Below are 16,054 nucleotides of genomic sequence, written 5' to 3'. Positions count from 1 at the left end.
GAAAAAAAGGCTCCAAACACAGCTTCAGAAAAAAAAAAAAGCCTTTTTTTCTGAAGCTCTGTTTTGGAGGCTTTCAGAGGCAGAAAAAAAAGTTTTTTTCTGAAATGAAGTTTCAGAAGTTTCAGAGGCAGAAAAAAAAAGCAAGGCACAGAGCTCACAACCAATGAACCTGTTGCTAAAATTCACCTCTTGGGAACAGCTGATTGGGGGTATTCCAGGAGGGCATCCACCCACCAATCAGCTTTTTTCTTATTTTCCTCCCCAAAAACTAAGGTTTAAAACTAAGGTTTATACTCCGAAAAATACGGTAATTTTTTTTTCAATCGCCCAGACATTTGAGATCTGAAAAGGAGGTTTCTCTGCAAATCAGCCTTAATTCTTTTTATGTTGTTGGGATTAAGAGAAATTTAGGCTTTCAAGTTTATTTCAATAGCCAGTTTGGAATAGTGGTTAAGGTGCTGGCCTAGAAACCAAGAGAAAATCAAGAGACTGTGAGTTCTAGTGTCACTTCAGACATGAACGCTGGCCAGGTGGGCCAATTACAAGGAGACAGTGAATTCTAGTCCCATTTTAGGCACAAAACCCAGCTAGGTGACTTTGGGCTAATCACCAGGAGATCAATCAATCAATCAATCAATCAATCAATCAATCAATCAGAATAGAGCTGGAAGAGACCTTTGAGCTCTTCTAGCCTAACCCCTTTCTCAAGCAGGAGATGCTGTACCATTTCAGACAAGTGACTGCCCAGTCTCTTCTTAAAAACCTCCAATGATGAAGCACCCACAACATCTGAAGGCAATGGTGAAGTTTAAGCTCTGCTTTAGGCATGAAGGCCAGGTATGGGTGGCTTTGGGCCAGTCACTCTCAGCCCAATTCACCTCACAGGGTTATTGTGGGGAAAATAGAAGAAAGAAGGATTCGAGGATTTTTTATTATTATTATTGTTTCTTCCGATGGTGTATTGGTCGACTTCCACATTTGCCCTAGAGTAATTCTGGCTGCCGTTAGAATATACAATATAATATAATAGAGACTTTTTTTCAATTTTTCTATCAGTCATTCCTAGGAGGCACATCTCCGGTTTAAAATCTATCTTTTGGAATGTAATCTCTTCTAAACCACCCTTTAATTTTATACCAAAATTTCCTCACCTTAGGGCACATCCACCACATGTGGAAATGGGTAAATTAACGATAGAGATCAAAGAAAGAGAAGACTCGGATTATTACAAAGTGTGGAATAGGTTTTATACATGGTTAGAAAACAGAAATCAAATTAAGAAATAAGAATATGAAGTGAAATAAGAATGTAAAGTGAAATAAGAATATAAAGTGGATATAAATGTAAATAATGATCCTACTAACAAAACAGTTAATTATGAATATTTAAAAATAAAGAGAAGGAGCAGGATAAAAGCTAAGAGTAAAGACAAAAGTCGATGCAGAAAGTTGTTAAATTGTATATATCTGTTGTTAGTATTGTATTTTAATGTTTGGTTAAGTATATGTGTTTTTGTTTTTGGTTTGTCTCTTGACTTCTTTTGCTATTGTGTGTTTGGTTTTAAAATGTAAAATACTCAATAAAAATTATTTTTAAAAAAGAGAAGAAGAAGAGGAAAGAAGGAATATTAGGAAAGTTTGGTGCCTTGAGTTACTTATCTAATAATGAAGACGGAATAAAAATTAAGTAAATAAACAAAAAAGAATAAAGCAGACTTCCATTGATCTTGGTAATGTCTCTTTCCTGACTTGCCTACCTCAAACCATGAAAAACCAAATAACACCTTTTTTTTTTAAACTGCAGCATCGAGTCCATACTATCCTGACCGCAGACGTGGTCATTGTGATGAAACGAGGGGTCATTTTGGAAAATGACACACCTGAGAATCTGCTGGCCCAAGAAGACAGCATCTTCGCCTCTTTTGTTCGGGCTGATAACTGAAAAAGCCACATTATTGGCTTTTTTTCCAATGCTGATTTTTAAAAAAAAAAAAAATCAGAGAGAGAGAGAGAGAGAGAGAGAGAGAGAGAGAGAGAGAGAGAGAGAGAGAAGGGACTCGCGCCTCCCTCTCCCCTTTATATATAATGTATTATCACTGTATTTTTCCATCTGTAATTTTTGTAAAACTCCAGTGCATGATGTAAGTCTCAAAGCAATAAATTCTTCACCAAAGACAGGAACCCTTTTGTATGTTTCTTCAACAGATCTCGTTAGGAACATGCTGAGTATTTCATATCTCAAGAAAAGACTCCTTAAAAAGGGTCTCCAAAGTGGCAAACCAAAGAACTTATCAGTAACAGAATTCCTAGACAAAGGAGAAAAATGTCTGAATACTTCTTTTTTTTTCCTGGAAGAGAAAAAATAATAATAAAGGAATTGAGTCCATCCAGGAAAACCTGATTGTTGGTCATTCTAACTGGGAATGGTGACATGGGTGTAGTTCAGGGGTGCTATTCAGAAGGTTCTAACAGGTTCTGGAGAACCGGTAGTGGAAATTTTGAGTAGTTTGGAGAACCGGCAAATACCTCCTCTGGCTGGCCCCAGGATTGGGGAGGGAATGGAGATTTTGCAGTATCCTTCCCTCTGGAATGGGGAGGGAATGGAGATTTTGCGGTATCCTTCCTCTGGAGTGGGGAGGGAATGGGGATTTTACAATATCCTTCCCCTGCCATGCCCACCAAGCCACGCCCACCAAGCCACACCCACAGAACCAGTACCCTGTTTCCTCCAAAATAAGACATCCCCTGATAATAAGCCCAATCGGGCTTTTGAGCACATGGCAATAAGGCCAAGTGCTTATTTCAGGGTTCAAAAAAAATATAAGACAGGGTCTTATTTTCGGGGAAACATGGTAGTACAAAAATTTGAATTCCACCACTGGTGTAGTTAGAGACTTCCCTATGCTGAAGTCCTGGGACTTTAATGAGTAAAGGTCATAAGACTGCAGCTTTATTCAAAATTAATAGATCCCCATTTTCGTGGCACGGGGTAAACTATATTTTGGCTGAATTACACTTTTGCTGAGTTACCCAAGATAACTAGGTCGAGTGGTCTAAGAGATAGCAGTAGGCAACTGGACTTAAAATCACAGGACTGGAAGGGACCTTGGAGATCTTCTAGTCCAACTCCCTTTCCAAGACAGGAGACTTGATTGCATCCCGGACAGAGGGTTGTCCAATCTCTTCTTGAAGACCTGCAATGATGGAGCATCCCACAACTTTCAGAAGCAAGTTGTACCACTGATTAATTGTTCTCACGGTCAGGAAATTTCTCCTTAGTTCTAGGTTGGATCTCTCTTTGATAAGCTGCCACCTGTTACTTCTTGTCCTGCCCTCAGGACAAGAGTAAGTCAACCCCTTTGGAGAATAAGTCAATCCCCTTCTCCCTATGACTGCTTCTTAAGTACCAGAAGACATCTAGCATGTTTCTATCAATCCTTCTTCCTTTGTTGGAAGAAAAATCCAGTTTCCAGGTCCAAGCTGGGAGAGAAAGGCACTGGAGACAAAATGGAGGCTGGAGGCTGATTGGAAAGAGGGTCCATTTAATAATGAAGCAGAACCACATGGGTTCTGGGCAGCTGACCACATGGAGTTGAGAGTTAGGGGTTTTTAATACCTTCTTTAAGCTTTGCACTTGAGCTTCCTGTTCCTGTGCAAGAACATGTACTCTATTGGCTGTTGTCAGACTCCTGTGGGGCCATGTAGAGGTCATGTTTGTCTGAGCTAAGTTTGGTCGAAGTTTGGACTGCTAGTGCAATGAAGGGGCATTGGGCAATTCCTATTGTGGCTGAGGGCTAATCCTACCTTTGTTCGGACCTAGCTGCAGGGAATTTTTGCCTATGAATAGAGCTATCTATCTCTTAACTTCTGACATCTGCTGAGGGCAATTAAGGAAGGTGGGGGCTGCTTTCTGTCTTCAAGAGCATGTTTCTCCCTTGAGGGAAATATAATATTCTGCCTTTTTAATATTTCCTAAAATATTTCATTCTTCCAGGAGAGGGATGGGTGACAATTTTCTACACCGTATTAAACTAGACTTGTGATGGCTAACCTTTTCTGGACTGAGTGCCCAAATGCGAATGCACATGTGAGTGCATGTGCCCGAACCCCTAAAATGCAATGCGTGTGTGGCCCCCGTGCATGCACCCTAACCCTGCGCATGCACCTTCCCCCTGTGCAGGCACACCAGGGGTGAGTTCTACTTACCTTTACTACCAGTTTGCAGTGGGCCCACATGCGCGAGCGCACTCGCTTCATTCGCGCATGTGCTCACTCTTCTGCGCAAGTGCAGAAGTGTTTTGATGACATTGGGACGGTGGGCAGAGCATCCCACCGGTTTTACTACCGGTTCTATAGAACCGGTACGAACCGGGGGCAACCCACCACAGATGCACACGTGGCCCACCACATATGCTCCATGCACTTACGGCTCCCCACACTTGCCCCACCCCCTGCGTATGCACAGCAGAGATCTGAAGACCAGCTGACTGGCGGGAGGCATGCGCGCATGCGCAGCAGAGCTGAACTTGGGCGACAGCTCACGTGCCATCAGAGAGGGTGCTGTGTGCCACCTCTGGCACGCGTGCCATAAGTTCGCCATCACGGAACTCGTCCTATCTAGTTCCCTTAAGTGTTCATTGTACAGCTTAGCCTCCAGATCTCTTATCATCTTTATTGCTCTTTCCTGCACATTTTCCAAGGTCTCAGCATCCTTTTTGTATGGTGTGGCAACCATAACCGACTTCAACAACGTCTGGAGAACCTTAGACACACAGTCCTTTAGTTCACTGCCCACTTGTAGCCTTCCACAATAGAGTACCTTCATTCCAAGCCCTATGCTGTTCTGTCCCCAACCCCATGCACGCACACCAACAGACGTTCAGGAGTTAAAGACCAAACCAGCCGGCAATATCCTTTTCCTTATGATAACGGAACTTGGCAACAACCTAGTGGCTGCCTGCCAAGAGTTTATTATTTACAAAGAGGAGAGATAACTTCTCCCCACTTCTGATACATCAAAGGAAAGCAGCTCAATAATTACGGAATTAAATCAAGTCCAGAGATACTCCAGCAAAGTCTTAAAGCAAAAGTCCGGCAATGCAGAATGGCGTGGAAGCTTTCAGCTTTGTTCGTCACAATGTTTGACTAGCCACCACGCTCCCTTTTATATCCTGTGGGGTGTGGTCCAGTGACTCAGCCTAATCTCGGGCATGCCCTTTCGTCTGTTGCGCACGCTTATCTCTGCGACGCTGGCGTGGGTCCAGCCAAGACTCATTACCCTCATCACTGTCCATCTGTGGCTGCGTGGATGTGCTTGGCCCCGGCCCTATCTCTTGCCCTTCGCCGGACACCGAAGGCATTGCCAGAGAGGAGGGTCCTGGAGAGGGAGGCCTTGCCAACTCTTCCCCTTCACTCTCGGAGTCCTCTCCTGACGATGACACAGGCTCCGGTAACGGAGCCACAACATATGCCAGATAAGGCATCTGAAAAGCAGGTTGGAAAAGGTGGAAGTTTGCTTCTAAGTCCCAGAGCCCTGCTAGATTCACTTGAAGAGGCAGTGGGGCAAAGAACAGGGGTGAAATCCAGCAGATTCTGACAGGTTCTGGCGAACCGGTAGCGGAAATTTTGAGTAGTTCGGAGAACCGGCAAATGCCACCTCTGGCTGGCCCCAGAGTGGGGAGGGAATGGGGATTTTGCAGTATCCTTCCCCTGCCATGCCAAGCCACGCCCACCAAGCCACACCACGCCCACCAAGCCACGCCCACAGAACCGGTAGTAAAAAAAAATTGAATTTCCCCACTGGCAAAGAACCGTCCCGCTTTGTGATTTCCAAAAGGCTGTGATATAATCTCAAAACCGCAACTGGAAAGTCAACAATTTATATGTTTTTTTTTTAAAAAAAGCTGCTCCTTTGGGATGAAGCGAAAGCAGCAACATTTTTTTTGCAGTTCCTTAGGGGAAACACCCGCTTCCCATCTTAAGTTGAAAACAGGGCTTGAGCTCCAAGCTGAACCAATCCGGCTTGCCCAGCTCATCCCTAAAGCCCACCACAGTGAATTCCGACAAACTTTTTCCAACCGGCTGGAGGAGTTCGTCTGCTTAAAATGTAGTGCTTTTTTTTTTCGCCCTGGTTCTCTTCCGCGCAATCCATTCAACTTAGCGCTGGTTGTGGCAGGAAAGGAGGCCTTCCCTCTGAGAAACGGTAAACGTCAACAGAGCTTAATCTGAGCTCAAGGTAGATCAAAGGAGCAACGTTTCAAGGCAAATTCTTGGCTGCTCTAACCAGGATACATGTTTATCTTTCCAACTATAGCTGGTAAGCACAGCCTGGGCCAAGCGAGGCTTGGTTGAGATCCAAAGGGGAAAGACAGCTCTCCTTCTCACTCCCTCTCCACCCTCTAAGGCACTGGGGGATGGGGAGGAAATCAAAATTAGATCTTATGCAACTGGCAAGACAGAAGGCTTGGTTGGTACTGTAGAACGTTAGCATTCCTCTCCTAGAAGAATGAAATATTTTTAAGGTAAAGGTTCCCCTCGCATCATGCGTGCTAGTCGTTCCTGACTCTAGGGGGCAGTGCTCATCTCTGTTTCAAAGCCGAAGAGCCAGCGCTATCCGACGTCTCTGTGGTCATGTGGCCGGCATGACTAAACACCAAAGGCGCACGGAACGCTGTTATCTTCCCATCAAAGATGGTCCCTATTTTTCTACTTGCGTTTTTTTTAACGTGCTTTCGAACAGCTAGGTTGGCAGAAGCAGGGACAAGGAAGGGGAGCTCACCCCGTGACGCGGCACTAGGGATTCGAACTGCTGAACTGCCGACCTTTCGATCGACAAGCTCAGCGTCTTAGCCACTTTAGGAAAATATTTAAAAAGGCAGAAGATGCTCTTGGTGGGAGAAAGCAGCCCCCACCTTTTCTTAATAGCCCACAGCAGATGTCAGCACTTAAGAGATAAAGAGATAGATAGCTCTATTCATAGGCAAAGCAAATACTGCAGGGAGAAACCCATTAAAGACAGGATATTTTGAAATTCCCTGCAGCAAAGTCTGAACAAAGGCAGAGGGATAGGATTAGCCCTCAAGAGCCAACACAGGGAAAAGCCATTAAGCCACAATAGGAATTACCCAACAGCCTTTCAGAAACAAGCCTCTTCATTGCGTCACTCTCAAAAACCAAACCTGGGAGCCCAGACAAACGCCTAGGATTTATACTTTGCCTATAGAGCCAGCTATGACCCCTACATAACCCCGACATGGCCCCATGGAAGTCTGACAACAGCCAGTGGTGGGATTCAAATAATTTAACAACCAGTTCTCTGCCCTAATGACCAGCTGGGTAGGCGTGGCTCAGTGGTCATGTGACCGTGTGGGCGTGGCTAACTCAATGTCACTCACGTTGATGGGTGCTTCGCCTTAGCTGTTACAATGTAATAAGGGTTAACCAGAGGCAGTTTCTGTAAGCAGGACAATAAAGATTAGGCTAGAAACACCACCAGAATGTTTCTTTCCTGCCTTCCTTACAGGATTAGCCCTGTAAAGTGGAAAAAAACAAAAGGAGATTTCTTTGAAACAACCGGTTCTCCGAACTGCTTAGAAAATTAACAACCGGTCCTCCCGAATAGGTGCAAACTGGCTGAATCCCACCACTGACAACAGCCAATAGAATACATGTTCTTCAGGGGTGGGATCCTACCGGTTCACTGAGTGTACGCTTCACATAAAAAATGCAAGTAGAAAAATAGGGACCGCCTTTGATGGGAAGGTAAGAGTATTCATGCGCCTTTGGCATTGAGTCATGCCGGCCACATGACCACGGAGACATCTTCGGACAGCGCTGGCTCTTCGGCTTTGAAACGGAGATGAGCACTGCCCCCTAGAGTAGCATGTGGGACTAGCACGCATGTGGGAGGGGAACCTTTCCCTTTAATGAGTGCAGACAATTGCTAAACACCATTTTCCCAGAAGGAGGGCAAATGATGTGGCCCTTTTTAGCACTGTACTTCAAGTCAACGAGTTGCTCTTCTGCTTCACTGGAAACAGGAGATGCCCTCTGAAACACCACACTGGAGTGTAGCATTTGTCATCTTTATTTTCTAAGGACACTAATGGGACCTTTGGGACGATCAAGAAGACTTATTGGAAGTGATGAGCAAAACTTGCATTTTTTTGGCTTTGTGACAGGCCACCTTCCCCGTTTAAATAAAAGAGTCTTGGGAAGCTTTAATTTTTAATTAAGTTTTAATCATATTAAAAGCAACTGTGTTCTCTTCGCTGATGATGTTTATTTTATTTATTTTTATTATTCATATTTCTATGCCACCCACTCCCCGAGGACTCTGGGCGGTTTACACCAAAGATAGTATACTAAATAGCATATTGCCCCCTAACAATCTGGGTCCTCATTTTACCCACCTCGGAAGGATGGAAGGCTGAGTCAACCTTGAGCCGGTGAGATTTGATCCGCTGATCTGCTGAACTAGCAGTCAGCTGAAGTAGCTGCAGTACTGCACTCTAACCACTGCGCCACCTCGGCTTTTATAAACTATTCAACACCACCAACAATGCAACTACACTTCAAAAAGACCTTGACTGTGTCAGATTGGTTGGTCTGCCTGCCTGTCTGTCTGTCTATCTATCTATCTATCTATCTATCTATCTATCTATCTATCTATCATCTCTATCTCTATCTATCTATCATTATCTATCTATTTATCATCTATCTATCTTTCTATCATTATCTATCTATTTATCATCTATCTATCTATCTATCATCTCTCTATCTATCTATCTATCTATCTATCTTTTTTTTAAGTTTTATTGTTTTATTACTACACATTATGACAAACACATAACATACAACATATAAATACATCCTCTTTTTAACAAGTGTTTCTTCGTGGTCTGTTTTCCATTGTAATTTCCTCCCCCCATGTTTCTCATATTGTTTCATTTTCTTCATTGTCCCCTTTTTGATTGATTACAGTATATTTTCTAATCCTAATAGCTTTAATTTTATACATTTCTATATATTTGTTTCAGATGCCTGAAAAACCCATTAATGCTTAACTTTTTCCCCCCCTAAAGCAATTAGCTAATGTATATATATTTTATATATATAAAAATATACATTATATATATATATATATATATATATATATATATATATATATATATATATATATATATACATATACATACATACATACATATATATATATATTTGTTGCATACATATTTTACATTTTATATTCTCCCTTATTTATGTTATTCTTTATTTCTGCTCTCAAGCCATTCATACCATTTGTTCCAAATTGTATAGTAATCTGTCTCTTCTTTTTCTTTAATTTCTTTTGTTAATTTGTCCATCTCAGTACATTCTAAAACTTTTTTTATCACTTCTTCATCCGTTGGTGTTTCTTCATGTTTCCATTTTTGTGCGTATATTATTTGAGCCGCTGTTATTATGTGTAAAATCAGGTATTTTATTTCTTTGATATATGTTCTTGTAAATATTCCTAGTAGAAATGTTTCTGGTTTTCTATCTATCTCAGTGCGAATCCCACCATGTTAAGGAAGCCCAGGCTGAAAACAATGCTTGTAACTCAAAACCATTCAGAAAACACAATGGTGACAGAGATGACATAAGATTTGAGGACATGCCCTGTGAAGACAGGCTGAAGGATCTAGGCTTCTTCGGTGTGAAGAAAAGATGATTGAAAACAGTTATAAATGGCAGCTACATAGATTTTGTAATGTATGGCTGTGAGAGTTGGACCATAAGGAAAGCTGAGTGCTGAAGAATTGATGCTTTAAGATTGTGGAGAAGCCTCTTGAGAGTCCCTTGACTGCAAGGAGATCCAATTGGTCGATCCTAAAGGAAATCAACCCTGGCTGTTCTTTGGAAGGGCAGAGACTGAAGCTGAAGCTCAAATACTTTGGCTACCTAATGAGAAGAGAGGAAAAGACCCTGATGTTGGGAAAGATGGAAGGCAAAAGGAGAAGGAGGACAGCAGAGAACGAGATGGTAAGATAGTGTCATCGATGCAATGAATGTGAATTTGGGCAAATTCCGGGAGACAGTGGAGGACGGGAAGGCCTGGTGTGCTATGGTCCATGGGGTCGCGAAGAGTCAGACATGACTTAGCCACTGAACAATAAATAATAATCTAGATTTTATTTAAATGTAAGGGGAAAAAATCCGGACAGTAAGGCCTATATAACAGTGGTGTAGTTTACTTATGGAGGCTGGGAGTTTTCCATCTCTGGAAAGTTTTAAGAAAAGGCTGGACCACTATTTCTCATGGATGCCTTAACTGGTTTTCTTGAACACTTCAGAGAACTGGATTAGATGATCCTTGAGATTCCTTCCAATTCCATAATTCTATGATCTTACTCTGACCACTGGCCAGACTGATGACTGCTTGGCAGATTTCTTCACAAGTGTTGGGTCAATGTAAATATTCTATCTAGATTCCTTCTCTCTGTCTCCCTCTCTCATCTATCTATCTATCTATCTATCTATCTATCTATCTATCTATCTATTTTCTATCATCTATCTATAGCTATCATTCTATCTTTGTATCATCTATCTATATCATTTCCCACTCCCTCATCTATCTATATACATCTGTCTCTCATATCTATCTTTCTTTCTATCTATCTATCTATCTATCTATCTATCTTTCTTTCTTTCTTTCTTTCTTTCTTTTCTTTTTTTTAGAAAACTTTATTGAGTTTAAAAAGACATAAATTTATTGAAATTTCCATTAATATCAGATGTGCAGTGATTTTAACTATATACAAAATATATTTCTGGTGACATTTTAAATTACTTTTTACTTTTATTTAACACACCTTTTTCTCTTCCTTTCATTTTATCATTCATCCATTCATACCACCTTCCCCACACAGTATAGTATTCTGAATTCTCATCATCATTTATTTCATGAGTTAGTTTAGTCATCTCTGCGCACTCCAGTATTTTCCTAATTGTAAGCTCTTCTGGTGGCTGGGTTTTCTCTTTCCAATATTGTGCATAAGCCAATCTGGCGGCTGTAATTATGTGTATCATTAAATGAATCCTTTCCTTTCCATATGGCTTCTTTACTATTCCCAGGAGAAATATTTCCGGTGTTAATTCAATATCTTCCCCAATTATTTCTTGTAACCATCTCCTGATCTTACTCCAATATCCTTTTGCTTCCGGGCACGTCTATCTATCTTTCTATCATCTATCTGTATCTATCATTCTATCTTTGTATCATCTATCTATATCATTTCCCCCTCTCTCTCTCTCATATCTATCTATATCTATCTTTCTATCATCTATCTATATCATTTATCTCTATCTCTAGCAAGCTACAGTAGCTATCATCTAGCTATCTACCCATTTATCATCATCTATCCCTCTGCCCCATCCCCAAAATTATTAGAATGTCTACCAGGAAGAGTAAACATTGGAATTTAAAATAAAACACATGAGATTTTCTTTTGCATATGATAGATAGATGATAGATAGATAAACAGACAGACAGACAGATAGACAGATGATAGATAGATAGATAGATAGATAGATAGATAGATAGATAGATAGATAGGTAGGTAGATAGATAGATAGATAGATAGATAGATAGATAGATAGATAGATAGATAGCATGAGGAATAGAGGAATTAGATTTGCAGGGATGTAAATTTCCATTAAACAGAAGATGCAGGATGCCAGAATTAAAACTCTTCATCCATTCCAGGCAGTGGGAAAATATCAAACTTTTGCTAAGTACTGATTAGCTTTGTTTTATTTTCCAGTGATGTCTGGCACGTATACTTCTCCTGTCTCTGACGCATCTTTTTCAGGATGTGTTCAGCAGAAAGAAAGGGAGCACAAAAAAAAAAAAAAACTTTAGATCAAGGGTACACAAAAATATTTTGCTAACTTTCCAACTGTAATAAGTTGAAAGTGATTCATACTGTTGCTTGATTTGCCACGTGAGTTACTTTGAGTAAGTCAGGCACTTCTGGAAGTTAGAGAGGGCTTCTGTTACAGATTTCAACCTTTGAGGGGTTGGGGGATTTCATCTGCTTTGAGGGTTGGTAATGTAAGTTAAAGTTGGCTTAAAACTCAACCATAAGAAAACTAAGTTCATGGCATCTTTCCCTCTCAATTCCTGGCAAATAGATGGGGAAGAAATGGAGGTAGTGACAGATTTTATTTTCCTGGGCTCCAGGATCACCGCAGATGGGGACTGCAGCCAAGAAATTAAAAGACGCTTGCTTCTGGGGAGGAAAGCTATGGAAAAGTTAGACAGTATACTAAAAAGCAGAGACATCACCCTGCCAACAACAGTGTGTATAGTCAAAGCTATGGTTTTCCCAGTTGCAATGTATGGCTGGTGAAAGTTGGACAATAAGGAAGGCTGAGCGCCAAAGAATTGAGGTGTTTGAACTCTGGTGCTGGAGAAGACTCCTGCGAGTCCCTTGGACTGCAAGGCGATCCAACCGGTCAGTCCTAGAGGAGACTGCTCTTTAAAAGGTCAGATCCTGAAGATGAACCTCAAATACTTTGGCCACCTAATGAGAAGGAAGGATTCACTGGAGAAGAGCCTAATGCTGGGAAAGATTGAGGGCAAAAGAAGAAAGGGACGACAGAGAACGAGATGGCTGGATGGAGTCACTGAAGCAGTCGGCGTGAGCTTAAATGGACTCCAGAGGATGGTAGAGGACAGGAAGGCCTGGAGGAACATTGTCCATGTGGTAGCGATGGGTCGGACCGACTTCGCAACTAACAACAACAAATGTAAGTTAACTTAATCATAGTCGGTTCAGTAAACCCAATTCCACTCCAGACACTAAAGTATAAGGTAACCATGTTGGCTACCATAACACTAGGGGAAAAAATGGACTGCAATTCACACAATACCCTGAAGTTGTTTGGCAGTTTTTTCAGTTTCAGACAATAAAGTGAACTATAAACCAAAATTTTAAACCTAATGTTCCTTTTTTTAAAAAAAAATTAAAAAGTAATCGAACAAGCTGGGTTTCCGATAACGCTAAAGATCTCTATCCCATCCCTGCACCCTAAAATCAGATAATTTTTTTTCCAAAAAGTTTTTATTTTTCAAAATATAAACATTTCACTTTTCCTTAAATAGTGTGTTGTCTAGGTTCTCTGTGCAACAACCTTCAATTTTTACAACATTCACATTAATATTAATTCTCTAATCTTAAAATTATAGTATATTAAACAGTTAAACATTATAAGCCTATTCATTTTTCCTCTTAAGATGTCTTCTAATAAAAATACAATAATCATGTTACGCATAATTATCCACATCATCATCATACTAGCAATTTTCCTCTTATTTATGCCTCTATCTTAACATATTCTCTTTTCTTCTTTAACCTTCTCCTTTTATTTCCAGTTTCCCTTTTACTCTCTAACCATTGATAGACTACTTCCCATATCATATTATTTATTTATTTTATTTTATTTTATTTTTATTTTATTTATTTAATTTGTATACCGCCCTTCTCCAACAGGACTCAGGGCGGTGAACAGCCACGGTAAAACGGTAAAACACAACATATAAAATTTAAAAGCAGTTTAAAAAACATTAATAATTTTGGCCATCAATTTAAAATAACCCCGTTAAAACCAATTACAAATTTAAATATGTAATTGTAATATTAAATATAATATTCAGTTTGCTCTTTCTCCTTAATTGCTAGTGTTAATCTATTCATTTCTGCACATTCTAATATTTTCCTGATCACCTTCTCATCACTAAGGATCACTAAGGATCCCATCACTAAGGCAAGAGCCTTGATAGTACAGTGGTTTAATGCACCCTGTTATTAACACAGCTGCCTGCAATTTCTGCTGGTTCGAATCTCTCCAAGGCTCAAGGTTGACTCAGCCTTCCATCCTTTCTAAGGTAGGTGAAATGAGGACCCAATTTGTGGGGGCAATAAACTGACTTTGTATAAAATATACAAAAGAATGAAGGCTATTGTTTAGCACATTGTAAGCCGCCCTGAGTCTCTGGAGAAGGGCGGCATATAAATCAAATTAAAAAAAAAAAAAAAGGAATCTCTTCACTTTTCCAATGTTGTGCAAATACAACTCTAGCTGCGGTTAGAACATGGATCATCAAAGAAGTATTCTCTTTATTGTAACTTTCGGGTAAAATCCCCAGCAAAAATCTTTCCGGTTTTAGCTTAAAATAATTTGAAAGCTTCAACCTTCGGACCCAGCTAAGGTCACCAAGATAAACCCAGCACCCCCTGTGGAGAACACAGCTGTATTAACCGCTGCTTTGGGCAAAACTTGAGCTGGGAAAGGCCCTCCCCAAACATTTTGGCTGTTCATCGCCCTGAGCCCGAAAGGAGTCAGTCCGAAAGGAGAAGGTCGGTATAGAAGTTTGAATAATAAAAAAGAAAGAAAGAAAGAAAGAAAGAAAGAAAGAAAGAAAGAAAGAAAGAAAGAAAGAAAGAAAGAAAGAAAGAAAGAAACCCCACCCCAAACTATTCAGAACCACCTTCTCCATTTCTTAGAGGGACCAGCCACTAATTCTACCAACTGGCTTTTTTTAAAGCCCAAGAGCCAATTCTTCCCTGGAGTTTCCTAGGGATGAACTCTCCTCCACTGCTTTCTGGATCTCTTTCTCCTTCTGGAGCTCACCCCCCTCCCCAATTCCTCGCCTTTTCGTTGCGTCAGTTGAATGTTGGACCCCGGCCAGTCTCCCTCCGCCTTCTCCCCCCCTCCCTTCCTCTCCTCCGTCCCATCCCCAATCTCAGAAAATGCAGAAGAAAAGTTCCCTTCGCAAGAGGAGGCACGATCTTGCTCGGCCAAAGCAGCAACCCTAGGACTCGTTCTGCGCCCAGCCAAGGGTCTCAAAGCGGGACAGGAGCCTCTTGGGTCCCTTGCGCGTCTTCTCCATCCTTCTGGACAAAGGACCAGTCTTCCCTCTCTCGGAAATAACCGATCCGGTTGGGAGCCAGGAGGTCGTCTCCAGCCACTTGTCTCCTTCTTCCTCGCCTCGCGATCCTGCCTCGCACACCTTGCGCATCTGAGGATCTCCCTGCGCCCATGGCAGCGCGCAAGAGTTGGCCCAGCTGACTGCAGGCTTTGGAAGAGTCTCTTGGTAAGAGTCCCGTTTCCTTCTTTGGGCTTGAGTGCAACAAAGAGCACTCAAGAGCAAACTAAGAAGAGGAAGAAACAGCTTCTCTGGCAGCTTAATTTTAATTCGAATTTTAAAGGGGGTATTTTAATTATTGGGGATTAAAATTGTTTAATAGGTTTTTAAATTGCTCTTAAATTTTTGTATTCTGTGTTTTTTACCTTTGGCTGTTCACCACCCTGAGTTCTTCGGGAGAAGGACGGTATATAAATTTAAATAGAAAGAAAGAAAGAAAGAGAGAGAGAGAGAGAGAGAGAGAGAGAGAGAGAGAGAGAAAGAAAGAAGAAAGGAAGGAAGAAAGAAAGAGAGAGAAAGAAAGAAAGGAAGGAAGGAAGGAAGGAAGGAAGGAAGGAAGGAAGGAAGAAGAAAGAAAGAAAGAAAGAAAGAAAGAAAGAAAGAAAGAAAGAAAGAAAGAAAGAAAGAAAGAAGAAAGGAAGGAAGGAAGGAAGGAAGGAAGGAAGGAAGGGGCCTGGTGGCTCAGCAGACTAAAAGCATTGTGATTAACACCAACTGTCTGCAATTACTGTAAGTTTGAATCTCGCCAAGGCTCAAGGTTGACTCAGCCTTCCATCCTTTCTAAGGTAGGTAAATTGAGGACCCAGTTTGTGGGGGCAATAAGCTGACTTTGTATAAATATACAAAAGGATGAAGGCTATTGCTTAGCGCATTGTAAGCCGCCCTGAGTCTCCAGAGAAGGGCGGCATATAAATCAAATTTTAAAAAAAAGAAAAAAAGAAAAGAAAGAAAGAAAGAAAGAAAGAAAAAAGAAAGAAAGAAAGAAAGAAAGAAAGAAGGAAAGAAAGAAAGAAAGAAAGAAAGAAAGAAAGAAAGAAAGAAAGAAAGAAAGAAAGAAAGAAAGAAAGAAAGAAAGAAAGAGGGT

The 16,054-nt window shown here is 41.1% G+C and overlaps 2 protein-coding genes across 10 annotated transcripts in view; both read left to right on the top strand.

Moving 5' to 3' along the window:
• Positions 1-2,176, top strand: part of ABCC9 (ATP binding cassette subfamily C member 9) — a 124,417-nt gene extending 122,241 nt beyond the window's left edge. For all 9 annotated transcript variants that reach the window (XM_087872989.1, XM_087872985.1, XM_087872987.1 and 6 more), the window contains one exon: positions 1,804-2,176. In XM_087872989.1, coding sequence (XP_087729115.1) covers positions 1,804-1,941 — 138 coding nt within the window. In that variant the 3' untranslated portion in view covers positions 1,942-2,176. The remainder of the gene's footprint in view (positions 1-1,803) is intronic.
• A 12,423-nt stretch (positions 2,177-14,599) lies between these two features.
• Positions 14,600-16,054, top strand: part of KCNJ8 (potassium inwardly rectifying channel subfamily J member 8) — an 11,158-nt gene continuing 9,703 nt past the window's right edge. The window contains exon 1 of the mRNA XM_034442139.3: positions 14,600-15,138. The gene's annotated coding sequence lies outside the window, so the exon portion shown is untranslated. The remainder of the gene's footprint in view (positions 15,139-16,054) is intronic.

This window comes from Pantherophis guttatus, chromosome 7 (genome assembly GCF_059756535.1).
Source record: "Pantherophis guttatus breed Tessera chromosome 7, ASM5975653v1, whole genome shotgun sequence".
NCBI lineage: Eukaryota > Metazoa > Chordata > Lepidosauria > Squamata > Colubridae > Pantherophis > Pantherophis guttatus.
Note: the sequence above shows the minus strand (reverse complement) of the source record. Positions and strands in the feature narration are given on the sequence as shown.